Raw genomic sequence first — 20,892 nt, 5'->3', positions numbered from 1 at the left:
GACGGTTTCATCTGATGCATACGCTGGCCCGAAGTTAACTTCCGGTCTGGGTTTGCTCATAATATTACAATTTATTTTATATTTAATTTATATTCCTTAGAATTGATATATATAATTTGCCCTCATTGACTCTCCATAAATATATATTACTATGGATAGTGAATGGGGCAAATTTTGAAGTGAACTACTCCTTTTATATTTTTTATTAATGGTATTAAAAAAACAGTTACAGATTCTTTGTGGAGGTCTTCCGGAAGTGATGTTTGGACCACATAACGTTCATGTTGTTACCGCTGAAACCGTCTATACTGTATATTCCTACAGTATATAAATGAAAACACACACAAACATCTCTCATTAACTTTTGAAATTAGAAAATAAGCATTTATTTTGTACTGCGCATGTTTTTCGGACAGTTTGTGCAATGCTTCTTAGCTTCGTGCTGAAGAGTATGTACAAAATGACAAACCAGTGCATTACACAGAAACTTCACAGCAGAGTGACTGACATAGCCAACGTTTTATATGTGCATGAAACATGAACACTGACTGATCATATATACAATTGAATCTCATTGCTGGCAGGAACTATGTAAATCATAAAGAAAACATACGGTGATAAAATGACAACAGTGGAACTTAGCCAAAAGTGAAACGCGACAAAAATGAAGTACAATGAAGTACCACGTGACTAAAGAAACAACTTCCCCTGAAACTCCTGATGCAATGATTTGAAACATTGCTTTTAGACACGAATGGGGAATAAAAATATCTCTGCCACAAAGTTTCTTTGGTTTAACAGTTAAAACATTGGCTTACTGTTTCAGTTATAAATGTATTCATAATTTATCAAGACTTGAATGGGTGTCGGAGATATGCAGAATTAATACTCATAGACCCACTGCATTACATTAAGGCACTCATATACATACATACAATATCTGTCATTTAGTCATACTGTGTTTAGTTACCGGCAACATTCTGCTAAATTTGTGATTCATGTTTCTATAGTATTTCACATTAAATTTCCCCTAAGGGACCATAGATTAAAATAATGTCTTTATTTCTTTTTAAGGAATAACACTCGCCCTCATGCCGTTTCAAACACGTATGGTTTTCCTTGTAACATAAATATCTCTGCTGTCTTTCTGAAACCTCGTATCTCCATGTTTGATGATTTTTATTCTTTGCCAAGAAGTACAGTGTTTTTACGTTTCTTTAATCAACGATCATTTTATATTTATAACTTTTTTCAGGGACTGTGAGGTTTAAAGGTAAAAAAAGTACATTTTGACAATGTACTACGTTTCAAGATTCTTTATAATATCTTATTTGCTACAGCAATTAGAAGAAAAACATTTAAACAACAGAATTTTTATTTTTGGGCACTTTTACCCTTTGAGATTTCTTGTTTGGTGAAGTAATTCTTTTTTGATATTTACATATGGCAAGAACATAACATGAAATGTAAATGACTGTCCAATTGTATGATTCCAGACACTTATCTGATATCTGGAATACCTGAGAAATGTCTTCAGTAAGCTACTGTGGGTGTCGCACGGATGATGCAATCGCTTTTATGTAGCAATTCATTTATCATTATATTGCAAACATAACTTTATATACACTATAAGCTTTACATTTACAGTACAAATAGTCTTTCATTCGCGGTTGAAGACAAAAAGTGTGAAAAACATCAGTGCCAAAAACCTACTTTGTGAACTAAAAGGAATGTGCCGATTTTTATAAGCCTATGACAAAATACAAATAAAAAAAACAAATGCTTGAACTCAAAAACATCTCTGTACAGTGTCTAAAAAAGCTCTAGAACTAAATTGAAACAGATCTCCATATGAAGGTATGTTTCTGATTTGGTGTTTAAAGTCAGGACCGGTTCTTGAGATCTGCTTATGACGGATAAATATGTGGGTTTTTTTGTAGGCTGGTGGGATGTCGTTTTTATTAATACATTTATTTTTCATTTATGCATTTGGCAGAAGCTTTTATCCAAGGCGACTAACATTGATCAACTTTTGTATCTGAGTATGTGCAATCCCCGCAATCGAACCCATGACCTTGGCGTTGCTAGCGCCACGCTCTAACTGAGTTACACCTTATTTTTTGGTTGATGGACCTCCTGTGTTTTGCTTTGGAAGCTTGACGATTTGGCAACATGTTTACCAATCTCAAGGTGCGGGACTTCACATTTGGCTCATCGGCTGAATTTTGCACTGAGGACATGAAGATGATTCAAGCAAAATGTTGAGTTCTCCTTGGTCAACTATAAGACGTAGAGATCTTTTGTGAACCCCGACGTACAGTGATCATCAGATTTCTGAAAGATGAATGTGATCTTGATGATGTTTGCTGGCTGTGTCGTATGAGTTGACCTGAGAAATGGCATCTAAAGATCTGTGGGCCTCAAATCTATTCCTTCATATCTTCTTTCATGTCTTCTTTCATGTCTTCTACTGATTTTCTCTTGAAGAATCCCGCCTGCAGAAAAACGTGTTTATCATTCAATATGACAGTGGATGGGCGAATGATTTAGCCTAACATGTGCAAGTCAAAGGGGAGAAGCTAACTTAACACAAATAACAATACTTACCTTCCATAAAGCGAAGATAACAAGAGCAAGTATTAAAAGTCCTAGAAGAATACTCAAGATAATAATCCACAGTGGGATTCCACTTCGTATGTCTTTGGTCACTTGAATCTTGACCTGTGAAGATAAACAGTACCAACAGTCATGATTTCAAAACAAAATGTAGGAACACTAGCAGTCAGTGTGGTTTATTCAGCTGTTTTATGGTAAGTAAGGCTTATCCGGTTAGTGTGGTCTAGTTAGCCCTTACTGTGAGACGTCATGACTAAATAAAAAAATATACCAGAAAGGTTTGAAGCTTAAAGAATCATTAACTATTGTAAACAAGGTTTGGTACATGATTGTCACCGGGAAAAGGAGAACTAACGGTCACCTTGTTGAATGTTTTCATACCAAAGCAGTTGTCCCCTTTTTGTGGGAACTGTGTTAGGGAATTCTATATTAATATGTAGATACTGTATATCAGACAATATATTTGTTATTGGCTTCCAATGTTAAAGAATTATCGGTTATCATTATCGGCCAAATTTACATATCAGTGCATCCCTAGTATGTACTGTATCTAAAGCTGCAACAATGCAAAACTGTGAAAAGCGCTATAGGACTATAATTTGAATTGAACTGGTCCCTGTTGAAAAAGCAGGATATGATGGTAAAGTAGGTTTTGAAGCATGGTAGCTGGTTTGTGCTAGTTTAAGATGGTCCTGAGCTGGTTTAGGACCATTTTAAACCAGCACAGAACTGTTTTATAGCAGCACATGACCAACCTAATCCAGCACATGACCATTTCAAACCAGCACATGGCCAGCTAAGGCACAGCACATGTCCATCTTAATCCAGCACATGACCAGCTAAAGCCCAGCACATGACCAGTTTAAACCAGCACTGGACCATTTTAAACCAGAAAATGACCAGCTTAATCCAGCACATGACCATCTAAGGCCCAGCACATGACCATCCTAATACAGCACATGACCAGTTAAAACAAGCAAATGACCAGCATAATCCAGCCCATGACCAGCTAAAGGCCAGAACATGAACAGCTAAAACCAGCACATGGCCATTTTAAACCAGCACATGACCAGCTAAGGTCCAGCACATAACCATCTTAAACCAGCACATGACCATTTTAAACAAGCACATGACCATCTTAAAACAGAACATGACCATCTTAATCCAGTACATGACAAGTTTAAACCAGCACATGACCAGCTAAGGTCCAGCACATGACCATTTTAAACCAGCACAAACCAGCTACTATGCTTCATTTACGCAAAAAGTCCATATTTTACACCCCATGTATAATTCTAAAGCCAGAGCCGTTATCATACATACCTCTCGGGTCAAAATGTTCTCATTTAACACAAACAGCTCTGTGTTTTTACTCTGGAGCGAAGCATCAACTGCCATGTAGATGCTGGAAAATTCTCCCTAGAGGTTTAAAAAAAGATACATGCCATCAGCAATGTGTTTTACTACATCATATTGAGATGTGCATGTAAAAGACGAGCGAGACGGTCTTACTATGATGAAGGTAGGTCTCCACACTCGAAATGTGGCATTGATCTGGTTGAAGTCTGCAGGTGGGATGAAGCAGCTAAATGATTTGCAGGGGTTTCTTTCTTCTTTACAACTCTGAACGATGGAGAAAAAGATCAACTAGTTTTTTGGCATTGATCTTTCATTACTACTGTACTCATTCATATCCAGAGGAGTGTTTACTCACCAAAAGATAAATGCTCAAAGTTTCTTTTTTAGAGGTCACCGTGTGAGGCTTGTCAGGATTTATGTTCAATGGGTTAATCAACTTTTTGGTATCACACTGGATGTTCTGTAAGCATAAAATGAGGTAGTTGATGTAGTGTTGAGTAAGGGTGAATCTTATCTGTGCCGATAATACAATTGAGGAAACACTCACAGCTGTATGTGTGAGATGAGTGAAGTACAGCAGCCAGTTTTCTCCGGATGTGCGATACGGGAACGTTATTGTGAGCTGCAGTGGAGGAGTCAGCATTTCTTTGTCTCTCTCGATCTGTTGAGTAAAGTCAGGGAGTGAAATCTAGATTGCAAATACCCACAAAATCCAAACAAGCGCTGCATCCAAAATTGAAATTTTGAATTTTGGTGCTTTAGTTCCCAGTGCTTCATGGGATGTAATAGCATCCATGCAATGCATGCTCTGTTATCTCAGCCAAAACAGCTGACAACCTTCTCGCCAACTGTTTTTTGCATATTAAAGTTTCAGTCATTTTGAAAGTATTGAAGAAGAGCGTTTTTTCGGACACAAGGCAGATTCTTTTTTCCAAGATGACTCCTAGTCATACCAAAATGTTCCGTGAATAATTTACGGAAACAGACACAGTTCTCTTTTTGAATTCCTCAATCTATTCTCTCTTTTATTCCACATCAATGGCTAGAGGACAAGGACCCGAAGGAGACCAGGAGGATCTTACCGTGTAGCTGATTTTAACCTCATCTCCGATAACGCTTGTGTGGTTGAAAACACTGGGTATCCTCTCTTTCTCTTTTAATATAATGTAGTCCTCCTTCATATGCTTGTTACTAGAGAAGACGTATAAAAAACATTAAGAAAAGTCAAAGCCAAGAGGTCACCACATGTGATGAATTGATTTATACTGTACATGAATGAGTGAATAATAGTTATGTAAACAGTAAACATTAAAAAACACAAAACATTTTTTTTCACTGTTCTTGCACTTTTGTTTAAGTTCGACACAGTTTGTTGTAGGTTGGTATAAATATAAAGCAGTGAATGTGACTTTCGGCACTTACGCAGTGAACCGCAAGTTGGCTTCATGCTTCACAGGGATGACGATGCTCACAAAGTTGTCTTTCAGTTCAGAATCTGGCTCTTCACTATCACTTTAAAAAATAAAAATGGACATTAAAACGTCACTTTTCCGTTTCATAATTTACCCGTGTGTCAAAACAGAAAAAAATGGATGGACGTCATTCTTACGTGGTCGCAGTAACATTGATAACAATGTCCTTACGAATATTAGAAGGATTGGGCTCAAACTGGATTTTGAATGTCTCCTGTTGGATGAACGCAAACAGAATTAACGAAAAGCATTCATTTTTAATGGTAGTTTAATAGCTGTGGCGAATCTTACCTTTTTATTCGCTTGGAGAAAAGGATATCCAACTGCACATACAATTCTGGTATTATTAGGCTCACAATCCTTCTCCTTAGGCTGCGAAGAGTGATAAAGAAAATAAATAAAAATGAGATACCACAGGTGGACTCAAAATAAAGCAGCATTGTGATCATAAGAAATATTTAAATATTGATACTTCTGCTCCATTCAAAACTGATACTTGAAAGATATATTTTAATCGTATATTTTCTTGTTTTATGTGTAAACTATTAAAATGTCTTTGATAAACATAGCAAAACCCACCTCAACTTTGACATAGTTGATGTTATCTGTGTGGCTCAGCGAGACCTTGGTGTTGTAAGCATTATCTCCGCTATTATGGACCTCGATGTTGACATAGAACTTCTCCTGCTTGGTCTTAATGAGAAGACTACAGAAATAAATCAATAAGAGATGCTCAATTCAGTCGATGTACATCCAGTGTTCAAGTATTGTTTTCATTGCCTCCCAGACCAATTAGTTTTGTAGGCTGACATGAATCATGCTTTAAGTTCATTTACTGTAGATGTTCTTTTACAATCAATGCATATTTTGCTTTGCTGCAGATCTCAAATGACATCATTTGTTTGTGTGTGTTGTGTGACCAGACACAGCCCAGTTATGTTTCGTTTGAATGAGAAAATATGTAAACAAGATTTTAGAGCTGTGGTTGAAAGTAGGATTGGTCACAATATTCTTTCATCGTATAGAATTGAGGACCTCATAGACTCATCAAAACAGTAACGTGGTCAATGTATTTTTTTTGGGGGGGGGCTCAAAATCTTAAAGTGGGCGGTCCACTAAAATGTGTACTTTATAAAAATAGGTGTTACAAAAGTTTTTCACAGTGATGCCATAGAAGAACCATTTACTCAAAGGTTCTTATAAGCTCATTTCTTTCTTACCTTTTCGTAAAGACTAAACGCATTTTTCTACCAAGAGGAACCTTTCAGGCAAAAGTGTTTTTTTTTAATCGTGAATTTAAAATGAATGCAGAATTGTTATATTTGAGTAAACTATTGCATTTAGCATGGTTCTGTCCATTCAAAAAAACTGGTTTGCTGATTCAATTCAACACAAGAGGGCAGTAGAAAGCTATAAACGTAATAAACAGACGGAAAATACACTATGAATTTTTTACTCTACAAAAAAAAAACACGGCCAAGGTATTCTTTAATAAATGGGCTGCAATATGATCATATAAAGATTCAAATGATCCAACGATAAAATCTATTAACAATACCTTGAAAGGTCAGCAGTGGCTTTGAGGTGAAGATTAGCAACACACTTGTCCTTGTTTCCACAGTCGACCAAAGTAATCTAAAATAAAGAAAAACATAAAGAAAAAAAAGATGTGCTGAACGACCCTTAAAACGATCTACATTATGTCATTATAAGAATGAGTCATCTGAAGCTTTTAAGAAATGTGTGCTGTTTTATGGAATTTCCTATCAATGTTTAATTGCAACAAGCATTACGCCAAATGTTTTTCAAAGTTCTCTGTGTCAGGAATTGCTTTCTGGCTTCAGTGCTTTTACTACAAAGTAGACAAAAGTGAAGAGATGTTGAGGGAGTAACATTGGCTGATGTCTCCAGGAAAACATACTCTTCCTTCAGATAATCTTATCTCATTGTCTGCATGCTAAGCTCTCTGTTTGGGTATTAGTGTGTACGTGTAGAGAGAGAAAGAGATATAAACACTTGAGAAAACATTGGGTTATATAACAAACATGCAGCTGTCCTCAGTGACCGCAATTGACTGTATGTTATAAACTGTTCTATCTATGTAAGTATTTTTCAGAAATTGTTTTAGCCAACGCACCCAAAATTGTTCACTTTAACTGCCCCCTAAAATTTTAAATAATGTGAACCTCTAAAAATTGAAGTTGTTATTTAGTTTAGACCCCGAGCCACCCAGATCTGCTCATTCTTTTTAATGAGCATTATAACTGTAGCGGTCGGTTTATCGGTTTCTGGGCTGGTAAACATTGTGCTCAATGCCCTCGAGACTTACACTCTATTAACTGTACACCAGCATCTCTGCAATAAACAAACTTATACAGCAGGAAAGTGAGAAAGGCATCTTACAGTCGTGTTAATTGATGTTGGTAACTCCCCATCCAGGACTGGACCTTTATCCTCATCCGCTAACCCGAATTCCAGCACGACCATAATGGGATCCCTGAAATCCAGTTTATCCTGTAGGGGAACAATAAAAATGTTGGCAAAGGTTCTTAAATGGTTCTAAATTGATTCGCTCACTAGCATCCTTAATGTGCAACTGACAGTATGGCAGTGGTATAATTCTTTTAATAAAAATTGTATTTCTTTATTTATCTTATGTTAATTAAATGTATTATTTATAAAGAATTTATTTATTTGTAGATATTTTAAAGCTTTGTATGAAAAGGTTCTCTTAAATTTGAATCTTACAATTTCCAAGTACTCCGGGAATCTGTGTAGGTACCCCAGGGCTACATATAACTGATTTGTGGTTTTCCTATGTATGTTTTATGTTGTCCATGTACTGGATATCATCCCTCTTTTAGAGGTCAGAGGTCAACTATGCACTGACTTGGGATGTGATGCAGTCTCTCGACAGAGAGGGGATTTTTACTGTTTTACACAGGCCTTTGATCAAAGAACTTCTGGCTTTTATTAAACTCGAGTCCTCTCAGATTTAGTAGCTTTATTTTATGCTCTTTATCTACCGAGAAATGAGCAAACAAGATACACAGTTCAAAAATCAAAGGAATTGGTTTTATAAGAGGGTCTATCTGCTTCACAAAGTACAACAATATTTCATTTTGATGTTCAAATGAGAGATTATAAATATTATAAAAAAAGTATCATTAAGTATTATAAATAAAGTACCGTGAAGTATTATATATAAGGTATCATAAAGATTTATCAATAAAGTATCATGAAGTATTATAAACAAAGTATCATTAAATATTATAAATAAAGTATTATAAATATATCATGGAGTATTATAAACAAAGTATAGTGTAGTATTAACAATAAAGTATTACAAAGTATTATAACGTTTTTTAACATAGTATCATGAAGTGTTATAAGGAAAGTATCGTGAAGTATTATAAATAAAGTATTATGAAGTATTATTCTATTTTAAAATTAAATTTTTGAAATTTTGAAATTTTAGCTTCCATTTAATAATTCTGAAACTGAAGTAGATATATTTTGAGAATGTGTTAAAAAATGAAGGAATAACATTGCATCAATAACAATCATAATTTACGAGATTGTTTTTAATTAATACTTTAAGAATTACTTGAACAGGTCAACTTTATTCTTGAAATCCCAAAACAAAGCAGTGGAATAATAGCAAAAGGGAGGTACAGTAGCTCTGTTTGTACAGGTACTGCTTAATGCTTTGTGTGAATGAGAAGACTGATTTACTTGCCGACGTGTAGAAGGTGTGTTCTCTGCAAAGTCTTTCAATAATAGACTCGTTTCTCTGCAACCTTCTGTCTTCTGTTTCATTGAAGCGTGCTCTTGAGACCGCTCTCAGAGAGTCCAGCATTAAACTGTACCTGATATCTGAATAAATAGAAAACACAAAATGTGTGAAAATGTGAAGTACAATATGAAGGAAAAGAATGCGGTCAATAGAAATGTGTGTCACTCATGCACGCCCTTCCCTTACCAGTTCCTGTGTTCTTATCTTTCTCAGACTTGATTTTATACCGAAAGCACACTCTGATCTTCACACATACTGTGTTCTTCCCGTGAACCTGACATGTCTGTTGCAGATTGATCTTACTTGGGTCTAAGGTCATCTCTGCATGAAGTTCCGCAACATCTCGAGACCTGAAATAGACACATAACATTTTCACAAGATGCTCATGTAAACTGAACGATGTTGTGAGAATAAATAGGCGTTTCGCTTTATTCTGTACAACAACAGCGGATTCATGGATCAAAAATTGATTTCCATCCAAGTAAAACCCTCAAGTGTTAAAAAATGTGGTCAATTAAACTCCTAAAACTCCTAAAAGGTTGGGTGGTGTAGCGTGGAGTGTAAAGATGGCAGAGGTCACAAAATTTCATGGCGTTACTCTAAATTTGCTGACTCTTAACTTCGGGGTATGTTCAGGGAGTGACTCTGATCTCTGTTGGGTGATCAAAGTGAAAAAACACTGCCAAAAGATTATTTTGTAGATGGAGACCCTCGCAGACAATTTTAGAGCCAAAGTTTGAAAAGAAACATGGTCGTAGAAGAGGGACATTACCCCTGATGGACAAGTTATGGCAGTGTTGGATATTTAGGCTTGGTTCAAATTGAAAACTGCTGCAGTGGCTGGGAACGAGGAAACTAGACATCAAGAGGGTAGTGTTCAAGTTACATACAGACCCAGTGGCCTAACTTTGTTTTGAAAAGTGGTGGGGACAAAGAAGACAAAAACAATACTTTATTAAATTGTTTCTGTGATAACTTTTCAACTCCGGCTCTCGCAGTGTTTGGTTCCCAAACTGTCATTTGGGGAAGGTCACTTGGCTGTTGTGGTTCAATACACTTAAAAACTGTTTATTTCGATGAACGAAAATGTCCATTTTATGCTTGGACACTGGATGTGATCTCAAATCTTCCGCAAATATAACTTACGAGTTTGAGCAACGGGAGATGGTGAGAAAGCACGTGTCCAGCATGTCCCACCAGCAAATTACGCCTATGTACAGACCCAATTTTTAGTACCAGTCATGATAAATAAATTAAAATTATATAATGCAATGCAATATAATAAAATATAATATAACAACATCATCTTTTATAATGTATAATATAGCATAATATGTGCCATATACTAAAATCTATCAATGCCTTTGTTAAAGTCCCCATGAAATCAAAATCAAGTTTTTTTAGCTCCAAGTATAAATATGTACAACTTAAGAATTCCTTTAAACTTGTGTGTTCCAAACCTTGGCCAAGTTCACATTTAGGAGATATAAGCTTTCGAAACAACTACCCTCTCAATTCCACCAAAACGGATCAACGATTCTTATGACATCATTCTCTACTAAGCTTCTTATCAAATTTTTATGTCCCACCTTAATTTCTTTTTTTGAATGTCAACGTAATGAACAAAACTCAGTGGGGTGTCGTGACCGTGACATACTGTGCAAACAGAAAAAAAGGTACACTTACCAATAAAGTGCAGCTCCTCCTATTCCACCGATGGTAACATCTATAATACCGTCATCATTCAAATCCATGATGCCGTGAATTGACTGACCAAAGAACTTCATTTTTACCCCATCCCCTCCAGCAGCAATGCGCTAAACACACATAAAGAGACGATATAAAGTCTTAAGGGTGATATGATTTTCGTGTGAATCTGTCTCTCGGTTTTGGACAGTATTTAATACAGTTTACCGTGAAAAAAAATAACATTTTAGCATAATTGTTTTAATTTCTCTGAAATCACAGTAGCTTATACAATAGAATACGAACCTAATCAGCGGTATTGCTAAGATTGAATAAATCATAAATTATTTGTGAAATAATTTAAATATTCATTAAGTTTCTTAAATGCTTAAGATACTTTTACCGTGCTAATACCGCATACCACCATAAATCCCGCAATTACCATAATTTGAAAATGTGAAACCTGAACATGTGTACTTGGTTTCTACTTCTGCTGCACAGCACTGGCTAGTTCCGCTAACATCTAAAACGTATTGGACAGAAGTACTGCCCCTAAACCTTAAAGTTGAGTCTGGGAAGGACATATTCTGAGTAATGGGTATTGGTTAGGACTAGTCTAGATTCTTATCTCATGCTTTACCTGTACGTATTTCTTCTTTATGGACTTCTGTGAACCATGGTAAATATACACCGCCCCTCTGTGGTCATTCTCCAGTGGTGATCCAATCACTATGTCATTGAAGCCGTCCAGGTTGAGGTCGGGTACAGCAGCAATCGCGGTGCCAAATCGTGAACCGCACGGCTCGTTTTTACTCTCGCTTTTACAGTTACTGCGCGAGTGAGCCATACAGCACGTCTGATTGACTGGCTTCAAGGTCATCTCATGTTCAAACAGCCCCTCCTATGAAGATAACAAGAAGATAGATGACTTGAATGCCCAGAATAGTGCTCTTCTTGTGGGCTTAGTGGTTAAAGATTAGAGCTGGAATCCTCAGCGTTCTAGGTTTGAACTCTGCACTATTGCCCAACTACTGGAATTGTGTCTACACAACAAAGCATTAACAACTGTAGAGTATGTTCAAGTATTGTGTGAACTTGTGGTTTGCCCATTTTTAAATTGTAGAGAAAAATAATTTGTGGAAAACAATCGTTTGACTGGTTCAATGCAAAACTGTCAAGGACAATAGACCGCACTAGGATTATCAATATCATCCAGCCTAAAATGCATTACAAAAAAAAAGAAAAACTGACCAATGGGCAAACTACCAAAACTAAAAGAAATTGCTCCATTTAATCCATTGTTTGGACACTCTCGGGAGCAGGTGTTCTGCAGGGGCTGGTATTTTGCAGGAGAATTTTACAGTTTCATTAGATTTCCCTTCCCACAATGCCAAGCTACCGCCCTCGCTCTCATTCCAACCCATTCCCTGTTCTGGGACCACTTATCTCAGACTGAACACATGCACAACACACAATCCCAGAACACTACACACACTCAGTGCCACAAGACAGATACAGATTTACAGCTCCCAAAGAGGAATGGCAGTACCGCTCTCCTCCACATATGTTTTCAGTATGTGGAATGGGGCATATCACACGCTTGTGTGGATGGATGAAAGACACCCACACATACACACCTCATTGAGTTTGTAGACATAGACTTGACCTTGTTCATCTCTCTCTGGGCCCATGTACATCGGAGCTCCTACCAGAAGAATGTCTGTGTAATTGTCACGGTCGATGTCATGCGTCTGGAGAACACTGCCGAAATATGAACCGATCTGAGAACAAGATACATTTTATATTACCACTGAGAATGAGACACAGGCATGAATAAATTTTGTATCAGTGTGTTGGAACTTATTTAAATTGTTTCAAAAACATTTACACAGCAGGAGGGTCAGTATAACAAAACTTCTCACATTTTTATGAAGCTAAATTGTTAGGACCATGAAGATACTTTGCATCGTGACACTATTATTATGACGTTTAAAATAAAAATATAATGATATTTTTCACACTTTTACGCCTCAAGTCTTAACTGTGGCTCCCTCTGTGGGCCATATCGGTATTACAGTGGGAGCGAGGCTTAAACTCATCAAAATATTATCACAACAACAACATAGTTTTTTTTTGTAAAAAAACTTACTAACTGTTTATGTTCTGTAACACATTTTAGTGTAATTTTTGTAGATTGCAAATACATTATACATATTATAATCTTATGTGAGAATAAGATTACAAAATGTTGTAATTGCCCACATTATAAAATACTGTAAAATACCATCAAACCTAATAAATTGTAGTATATTGTAGAATTATAAAATATAATACTAGATGAGGTAAAAGTTTGCAGTAAAAACATGCGATTAGCATGTTGCTAACTTGATGTCAACATAATTGGCATGTTTACCAGCATGACGCTAACAGGATAAGCATGTTGCTCTCATGATGCTAACGTGATTAACATGTTTGCTAACATGATGCGAACACGAATAGGATGTTGCTAGCATGATGCTAAAGCGATTAGCATGTTTGCTAGCATGATTTTCATGTTGCTAGCATGACATTAACATGATTAGCATGTTTGCTGACATGTTTAGCTTGTTGCTAACATGATGTTAACATGATTATCATGTTTGCTAGCATGATTAGCATGCATGCTACTAAGACGCTACTAGCAAGATACTCCACACCACGAGTGAAACGAACCGACCCCCATCGCGGGAAATCTCACCCAGAATAAAAGTTTGTGTTTACATAATATAAGTACTGTGGACATTAATTTTGTATTTATAAATAAATACATGTATATATATTTAGAAAATATTTACATGTATTTATTTATATTCACCAATAATTTAAATGGCATATATATTTTTTTATATATGCATGCATATGTTTACGTTTATAAATACAAAATGAATATGCACAGTACACAGACAAATATTATGTAAACACAAACTTTTATTCTGGATCAGATTGATCATGATTAATTGTTTGAAAGCCCTAATTTTAATAACGATTTTTCTAATATATATTTTTAAAACATTTTAAAGAAAATCAAGCACTTAAAACATTTTGCATGTTTTTGTGATTATCATTAATGTAAGTTGAATTTTCACTTTCAATAACTTTTGACTGCATTTCTATAGAGAAATATGTATTGTAGTTTTTAAATATGTGATTAGTTTTTGTAAAGACGCTCTCTGTTTATAATTCAAAAAGACTTCCGTTACGCTGCCTATCTGTTTCTCTGGGCTGCCTTCATGCACAGACGCTGACGACAAAGTCAAGGCATTCAGCTGCTGTTTGTAACCAAACACTGCCAGTGTTTTTTTTTACTAACGTCAAGTGTGTTCATGGCCTTATTTATTTCTGCGTGAAACACTAGCTTTTTCAAAAAGCTTTGGAATGCAATGATAATGATAAGAACTCAGATACCTGCTCTCCTTTCAGCGTCTGTGTAGTAGTGACATTTTCCCCATCAAAGCGGTACACTATCACACGACCGCTATGGTTAAAACGTGGCGCTCCTGTGATGTACAGCACTCCGTTTGGTGTGTTTGCTGACTGCACGTCGTAACCTGCAACCGAAACCACAGCTTACCCTCCACCACCACCACACCCAACAACACCTCCACTACCTTAAATAACACTCACAGTCATCTGAACACTGTCCGTGAATGAGAAACAGCAGAGACTACAATCATAGACTGTTTAATTACCAGAGACACAGAATACACCAACATGACTTATTGTTATTCTTATTAGGCCTACTAGAATCAGCATTTGGGAAACGTTTCAAAATTGCTTCTGCGCAGCTTATTCTCTAAACACGTTGACCAGATAAAGTCATTTTGAGTTCTGCAGGCATTGTTTCAGTCTGAAGCGACATCCTTAAAAGGGAAACGACGAGAGCGGGTGAGTGTTTATGAGACGGTAGCTGTCCTTAACAATGTGTTCAGACTGCTGAGACACAGTCCTTGTTTATTAACAGCCTCTTCTTTCTTCCACCATTGCTGTGAAGGATATAAAGTTCTTGATATGCTTACAAAAACATTATGGTTAATTATGTGCTACCAAAGAAGATTTTTCATCTACTGTGTGCAAGAAGTTCAGAAATAGGCAAATTTACAAAAAATGAAAAGTGTGAACGAGATCACGAGGCCACGGCCAGGGATCGGACATTTGCTCCTGTACACAGAGCTCATTTGGGCGACGCGGGTTTGAATCCGACTTGAAATATTTCAGTTCTTACCTACGTACTCGACCATGCCTTCACGTCTATTTACAGAAGGATGATGGAAGGCGTTTTTTTTTGGAACAACAAACTCCGTGCCAGCTTGCATCACTACGGTGCCATTCCAGTCGAAAGCCCCCACAGCTCCCAGCATCACACCTGCCTGAGAAAGACATCCGTCAAAACAGACCCATGCGTGAACCATTTTCTCTCATTTAGATGATTTTACATGTGGGCATGAAGTTAAAATAAGAAGTTATTATTGACGAGTCAACCATCCACATGTACAGCACACACATAGTAGTTGTTTAGTTTATCATGAACTGGATAGTTCACCCGAAATAAAATTTCTGTCTTTACTTGATAAAAGTTGTATCATATGGTATCATGTACATATGCAGAAATGTAAGAACCTCTAAACTTACTTCCCATTAATCTATTTGTATGGAAAATGTTCTAATTGTACGTTATAATAACACATTTTGTGCCGCACAAAAGAGAGTCACACAGGTTTGGAACAACATGAGGTTAGGTAAATAAGGAGAGATGAATTAACCTTGATTTTTACCACATTTGGAAAAAAGCGTCTGCTAAATGACTACATGTAAATGTAACTCAAGTAACAGTGAAATCTCTCTAAACATCCGTTCCACATCTTTGCTTTTTTCCTCTGAGGTCTGCAGAAGGTGCATTAACTGCAGAAATCCACAATGAGCGCAATACCACATCTTAGATATATCACCGCATCTTCAGGAAGACAGGGTTGAAGTATGATGATGTGACTGACACTTACTTTAGACGTGTGAGCGCTGAACCCTGCCTGAGACATTTCCATCTCAAAGGAGGATGTGTGGTTCCCTGTTGTGGCTGTTAGATAAACACACTTTTATTAAGGATTGATTACATTTCAGCAGACTGCAAGAAATTGAGGTATTTACATATCCATTTCTACAATGTAAAAAAAGAAAATCGCCAGCTGGGGCGCCTGGTATAAACCGTAAAATAACAAATTTTCCCTGTAAAATTATATGGTTTCCCTGTTTTTGTGCAAATGTGCAGTTTTTTTCTGTGATTTTAAGTTGTTCTTTTTTTCTTAATTTACATTTGTAAAAGGAAAAAATGGGTTGCATTGTTGTGCAGTTGCTAGGGTGTTGTGGGTGGTTGCTAGGGGGTTATCAAAGTGTTTTGTGTGGAAGCTACTTAAGTGTACGGGGAGTCGGGTAGTTTCAAGACTTCTTCAAATAAGACTAAATACACAGAATATAGTCCATGCACAACATGAAGTATTTATTTCTATTGTGATGTATCATGTGCGTTACCTTCTAAGGCAAAGATCTTGCTTCCTAGCGCATCGACGATATTTACTAACGCCCCTTCATCCGACACATTGAAGAAATGATCACTTTTTTGCTCGCTAGCAATGGATTCGATTTCATTAATAAACTTCTTCAAATCTTCAAGACTTTTATTTTGTCGATAATAGTCACCGAGGACCTGTAACGATACAGTAAGTGCATGTTAAAATGTTACAGCAAATTCAGTCTGCTGATTCCGAATCAAGTATTTTTTATTACACATTGATGAGAAGACTTACAGCAATGGCAAACCTCTCGATACCATCAGTGTCACATTGATTTATGACTCTTTCTAAATCGTGGCGGTCATGCGACTCTCCATCTGTGACAATCACCATGACTTTCTTGACGCCTGGTCTCGCTCCTCGCTCCACCGTAAATGCCTCTTCCCTTAACAGGATAAACAACTTGTCAGTGTGTTTCATGAGCTCAAACTTTTAAACAACTTCTTGCGTTATAATAAAAGCTTTAAACAATGTTTGTGTAACTCTGGGCAATGTGGCGTGATTATGAGAGATTATTTGGAAACAGTGCATACCTTGCTTTGTCAATGCCTAGAGCCGTCATGGTTTTGTGTCCGGTTCTTTGTACGATCAATTTAGCTTCCTTAACAAGGTCTTTTGTGTTGTTGTATTGGCTGAGGTTAAACACGTGGCCAAAATCATCTCCATACGACACGATGCCCACCTAAAGAAATTAAAGTGAAACATCAGGCAAACATGGGTGGTCCTCAGACACACGTCTCTAACTGTGCTAATATCTGTGTGTGTGCTGACTCAAACGTGATGTCATCCTCTCAATAAAGTTAAGAGAACATTTATTTAACTGTGGAATATGCGGTCTTCCCCCGCTCAACATTCTGAAGCTGTATTTTCCAGCGTTGCGCTCAAGAAAGCTGTAATTTCCTTAAAGTATAACCAACCAGTATGGTGTCTCCATAGAAACTCCTTGTTTTGTCTTTCCTGTAACAATTATTTTAGTATCAACTGATCATAGTTCCACTGTGTGACTAACTGCACACAGTTTTGACAAGATACTGTAAAAATTTCATTTGTTTTGTAACCACACAAATCCTATGTAAAGGGATATTTCATCCAAAAATGAAACTCCTGACTGAATGTAGGATTTATTTGGATATATAATAATTTTTAATGCAGTGTAATTGTAAAGATGCATTTTATGCTGTTTTATCATTTTCGTGTTCACAAAACCTTTCTGCCTTGTACTGAATATTTAGCAAAACGTCAACAATGCTTGTTTAAAGGTCTAGATGGGATTATAGCAGTGAGTTCGAGAATTAAAACCAATTTCTCAGTCCAGGGAACAGATCATGTGGGCATTAGAAAGACTGTAGAAAGAGCAATGTCTTATTTATTACATTAAAATAAAGAGTCTGGGGATTTGAAGTATAAAAAGAAGGATAAAAGTCAGGCAGGAGCAAGGACCGGTGTTAATATTATAAAGACTTTCCAGTAGAGATGCGTTAGGGCCTGAGTAACTAAGGCTTTTAGCAGAGATAATCAAAGATATCTATGGAGATTACACTTTTTCATCAGAGAGAAAGATCACCCCTGAGGGGGCTTTTTTGATTCGTATCAGTATGTGTGTAACATTGGCTTTCTGTTTGTTAGAACCAAGATATGTTGTTGTAATGTTAACTGTTTGACGAAGCAGTTGTGAACGTCATTGTTTATCCAGAACCTCTGTGCTGCTTGTGTATACTTGCGTCGTCTTCGCTTATTTTATCCAGTTGCATTATTATTTGCGTGGTCTAAGCTATGATAAAGCTAAGCATTTCATGCTTGCAATGCACGTTTGAGGGCAGAGTTAGCTAACAGTAAATAGCAACGCTGTTAAAGCCGTTTGATCTGACAGCTAGATAACAGTTAAGAATTAGTTAGTAGACGTTTTAACCCCCTTTGTTAAGTCAGGGACAACCAGACTATGTACCGCAGGGTAGATGAAACGCACTTTGTAGAGTTGATTGTCCATTTAGGGCTACTGTACAAAACATATCCAGCGAATTCAATGTACTTTATGTAGGTCCTCTCTGTATGTAGATAGAATTAGTTTAATAGGTAATAAAAACATAACTGTTTATAATGTAAGGTCTTTACACACCTCTGAAGTCATCGTTTTGTATATTATATTGCTTTTCTGTCAATAGATCATCAAAAAAATCCCATACTGCTCCTTTAAAAGCACTTCCTGTTTCATTTTTGTTTTTTTCTATTTGACACTTAAAATTAAGTCTTAAAGATAAGTTCATTTTACATTTCGATTCAGTTCTAAATGTTTTGTAAGTTGCATTTCATTCTAACATTTGTGTAGTGTTAAAACTGAAACAGGAAGTGCTTATGGACCAGCAATGTTTCCATTGTTTGTTTGCAAAATGGTCTACAGAAAAGAGTGGCCAAGATACTTAAAATATTATTAATTGTTTTATTATATATAGTGTTAATAAAATGTATTACAATATAGTATTCTATGTATTATATATATTTTATAACTTCATGTTGCTATTGTACTTCTGTCATCTGTATTAAAGGGACAGTTCACCCAAAAAAAAAATTCATTCACTCATCCTTTTGTCATTTCAAACCAGTTGGACTTTTTTCTTCCGTAGAACACAGAAGAAGAAATTTTGATTAACGTTGGTAACCATACAACGACATTGACATGCATTGATTTTGTGTCCATTTAATAGAAGTGAATGGGTATCACCATTGTTCAGTTACCAACATTCTTCAGAATATCATCTTTTGTGTTCTGCAGAAGAAATAAAGTTTTATATGTTTGAAATGACAAGAGGGAAATGATGAGAGAATTTTCGTTTTTGGGTGATATATCCCTTTAATATAATTACTGTAAAGCTGCTTTGCAGCCATGCAAAATAGTGAGGAAAAGGCAATTGATGAATAAATTTGAATTTTTCCCCATTTTAGTTCTACATATGACTAAGAGCTATTCATGTTTGGACCGACAGGAGGGAAAGTAACTGATGAAAGAAGTGTATTTTTTTTCTTAATTGAAACCTTGATCTACCAACACAGTCTGCGGATATGTTTTTTTCCTCTAAATTGCAGGTTATCAAGATAATGATTCTAATATAAAGAAAAACATACCCGTGCTGGTCCAATTTCAATGTTCTGTAGAAACTTGACAAGGAATTCAGTGATGTGTTCCCAGGGGAAAATGCTGTTGGAACCATCCAGTACTATAACAATATCCATTTCCTGCTTGCACTCTGAAACATGACACAGACAAAAAACAAACTCAAACACCTTCATTACGATTAAACTTGTGAGAAAATCCATTTCACTTTACACATGTGTAAAATCCCAAGTGGCGGCTGACTGCCAAAAGCCTCCATTGGTTTAAACAGGAAACTTTCTGTATATTACACAGCTCAGTAAAAATCCAAACTGAAGCCGTGCACGTTACATAAACATTACATAAAAACGTTCCGAATCAAACACTTTGAAAGGAATTAAATTGAAAGTGACATTGACCTTCCGGTGGCATACGGAAAGTGATGACTAACCTTGGCCAATGCTGTTTTTCCAGTCACTGCGTATGAAAGAAATCTTTGAAAAACTGAAATTATGTGACTGCTCATAAGAGACGCAAAATAGCTTCTACGTCTGCTTTATTATTTATTATTATACGACTCGCTATAATACTTAAAGTCCCCGTGAAGCGGAAGTTGCGATCGTTTACACTTCCGTATTATGACACATTTGCGAGTGAAAAGGAATTTCAAAGGAGAAAATGAGTGGGCGTGGCTTGGGTTTTAGCTGCGAATTGATTGGATGTGTAAACATTTACATTTAGTCATTTAGCAGACGCTTTTATCCAAAGCGACCATCAAGTTGGGTAAACAATGGAAGCAATTGGGTCAACATTAGGACAACAAAAAGCATAAGTTCAATAAAAACACCTTTCACAAAGCCCAATACAGTGTACAGAGCTAAATATATATATATATAGATAGATAGATACAGTAGAAAAGATACAGAAATCAGGAACGATTTCTAAAATTTGTCAAAACAGCTGTTACATTGTTATCGAAATGAAACTGGCAGTAGACTGACAGCTGAAGGGGAGGAGCTAACAGATGCTCTGGCCTAGCCGTCTAATTTACGTCATTTCAGGGCGGAATTGAAATTTCAGATTTTAATTGAAGATTATGAGGGTACATGCATTTAAAAAAGAAAATGACCGACATTGCTAAGCTATTTAATACAAACGCTGCAATATTTAATGAAAAAATAAGAATCCTCATTGTCAATTTCACTGGGACTTTAACTATGGTTGGTCAACAACGCCATTCTGTGGTCATAATCGTCCCAAAATAATATATAA

At 36.3% G+C, this 20,892-nt stretch overlaps 1 protein-coding gene across 1 annotated transcript in view; it reads right to left on the bottom strand.

Moving 5' to 3' along the window:
* Nucleotides 1-357: 357 nt before the first annotated feature.
* itga1 (integrin, alpha 1) overlaps nt 358-20,892 on the bottom strand; it is a 44,231-nt gene continuing 23,696 nt past the window's right edge. The window contains exons 6-30 of the mRNA XM_056737366.1: nt 19,653-19,774; nt 17,066-17,214; nt 16,767-16,917; nt 16,492-16,666; nt 15,966-16,039; nt 15,191-15,335; nt 14,374-14,516; nt 12,567-12,710; nt 11,570-11,830; nt 10,930-11,060; nt 9,430-9,593; nt 9,187-9,323; nt 7,851-7,961; nt 7,006-7,082; nt 6,027-6,153; nt 5,739-5,819; nt 5,585-5,661; nt 5,398-5,487; nt 5,058-5,166; nt 4,523-4,636; nt 4,331-4,435; nt 4,129-4,239; nt 3,940-4,035; nt 2,608-2,721; nt 358-2,495 (exon numbers count right to left, since the gene is read on the bottom strand). Of these exons, the coding sequence (XP_056593344.1) occupies nt 2,427-2,495; nt 2,608-2,721; nt 3,940-4,035; nt 4,129-4,239; nt 4,331-4,435; nt 4,523-4,636; nt 5,058-5,166; nt 5,398-5,487; nt 5,585-5,661; nt 5,739-5,819; nt 6,027-6,153; nt 7,006-7,082; nt 7,851-7,961; nt 9,187-9,323; nt 9,430-9,593; nt 10,930-11,060; nt 11,570-11,830; nt 12,567-12,710; nt 14,374-14,516; nt 15,191-15,335; nt 15,966-16,039; nt 16,492-16,666; nt 16,767-16,917; nt 17,066-17,214; nt 19,653-19,774 (3,077 nt within the window). The 3' untranslated portion in view covers nt 358-2,426. The remainder of the gene's footprint in view (nt 2,496-2,607; nt 2,722-3,939; nt 4,036-4,128; nt 4,240-4,330; nt 4,436-4,522; nt 4,637-5,057; nt 5,167-5,397; nt 5,488-5,584; nt 5,662-5,738; nt 5,820-6,026; nt 6,154-7,005; nt 7,083-7,850; nt 7,962-9,186; nt 9,324-9,429; nt 9,594-10,929; nt 11,061-11,569; nt 11,831-12,566; nt 12,711-14,373; nt 14,517-15,190; nt 15,336-15,965; nt 16,040-16,491; nt 16,667-16,766; nt 16,918-17,065; nt 17,215-19,652; nt 19,775-20,892) is intronic.

The sequence above is a fragment of the Triplophysa dalaica genome, chromosome 22, assembly GCF_015846415.1.
Source record: "Triplophysa dalaica isolate WHDGS20190420 chromosome 22, ASM1584641v1, whole genome shotgun sequence".
NCBI classification, from domain to species: Eukaryota; Metazoa; Chordata; class Actinopteri; order Cypriniformes; family Nemacheilidae; genus Triplophysa; species Triplophysa dalaica.
Note: the sequence above shows the minus strand (reverse complement) of the source record. Positions and strands in the feature narration are given on the sequence as shown.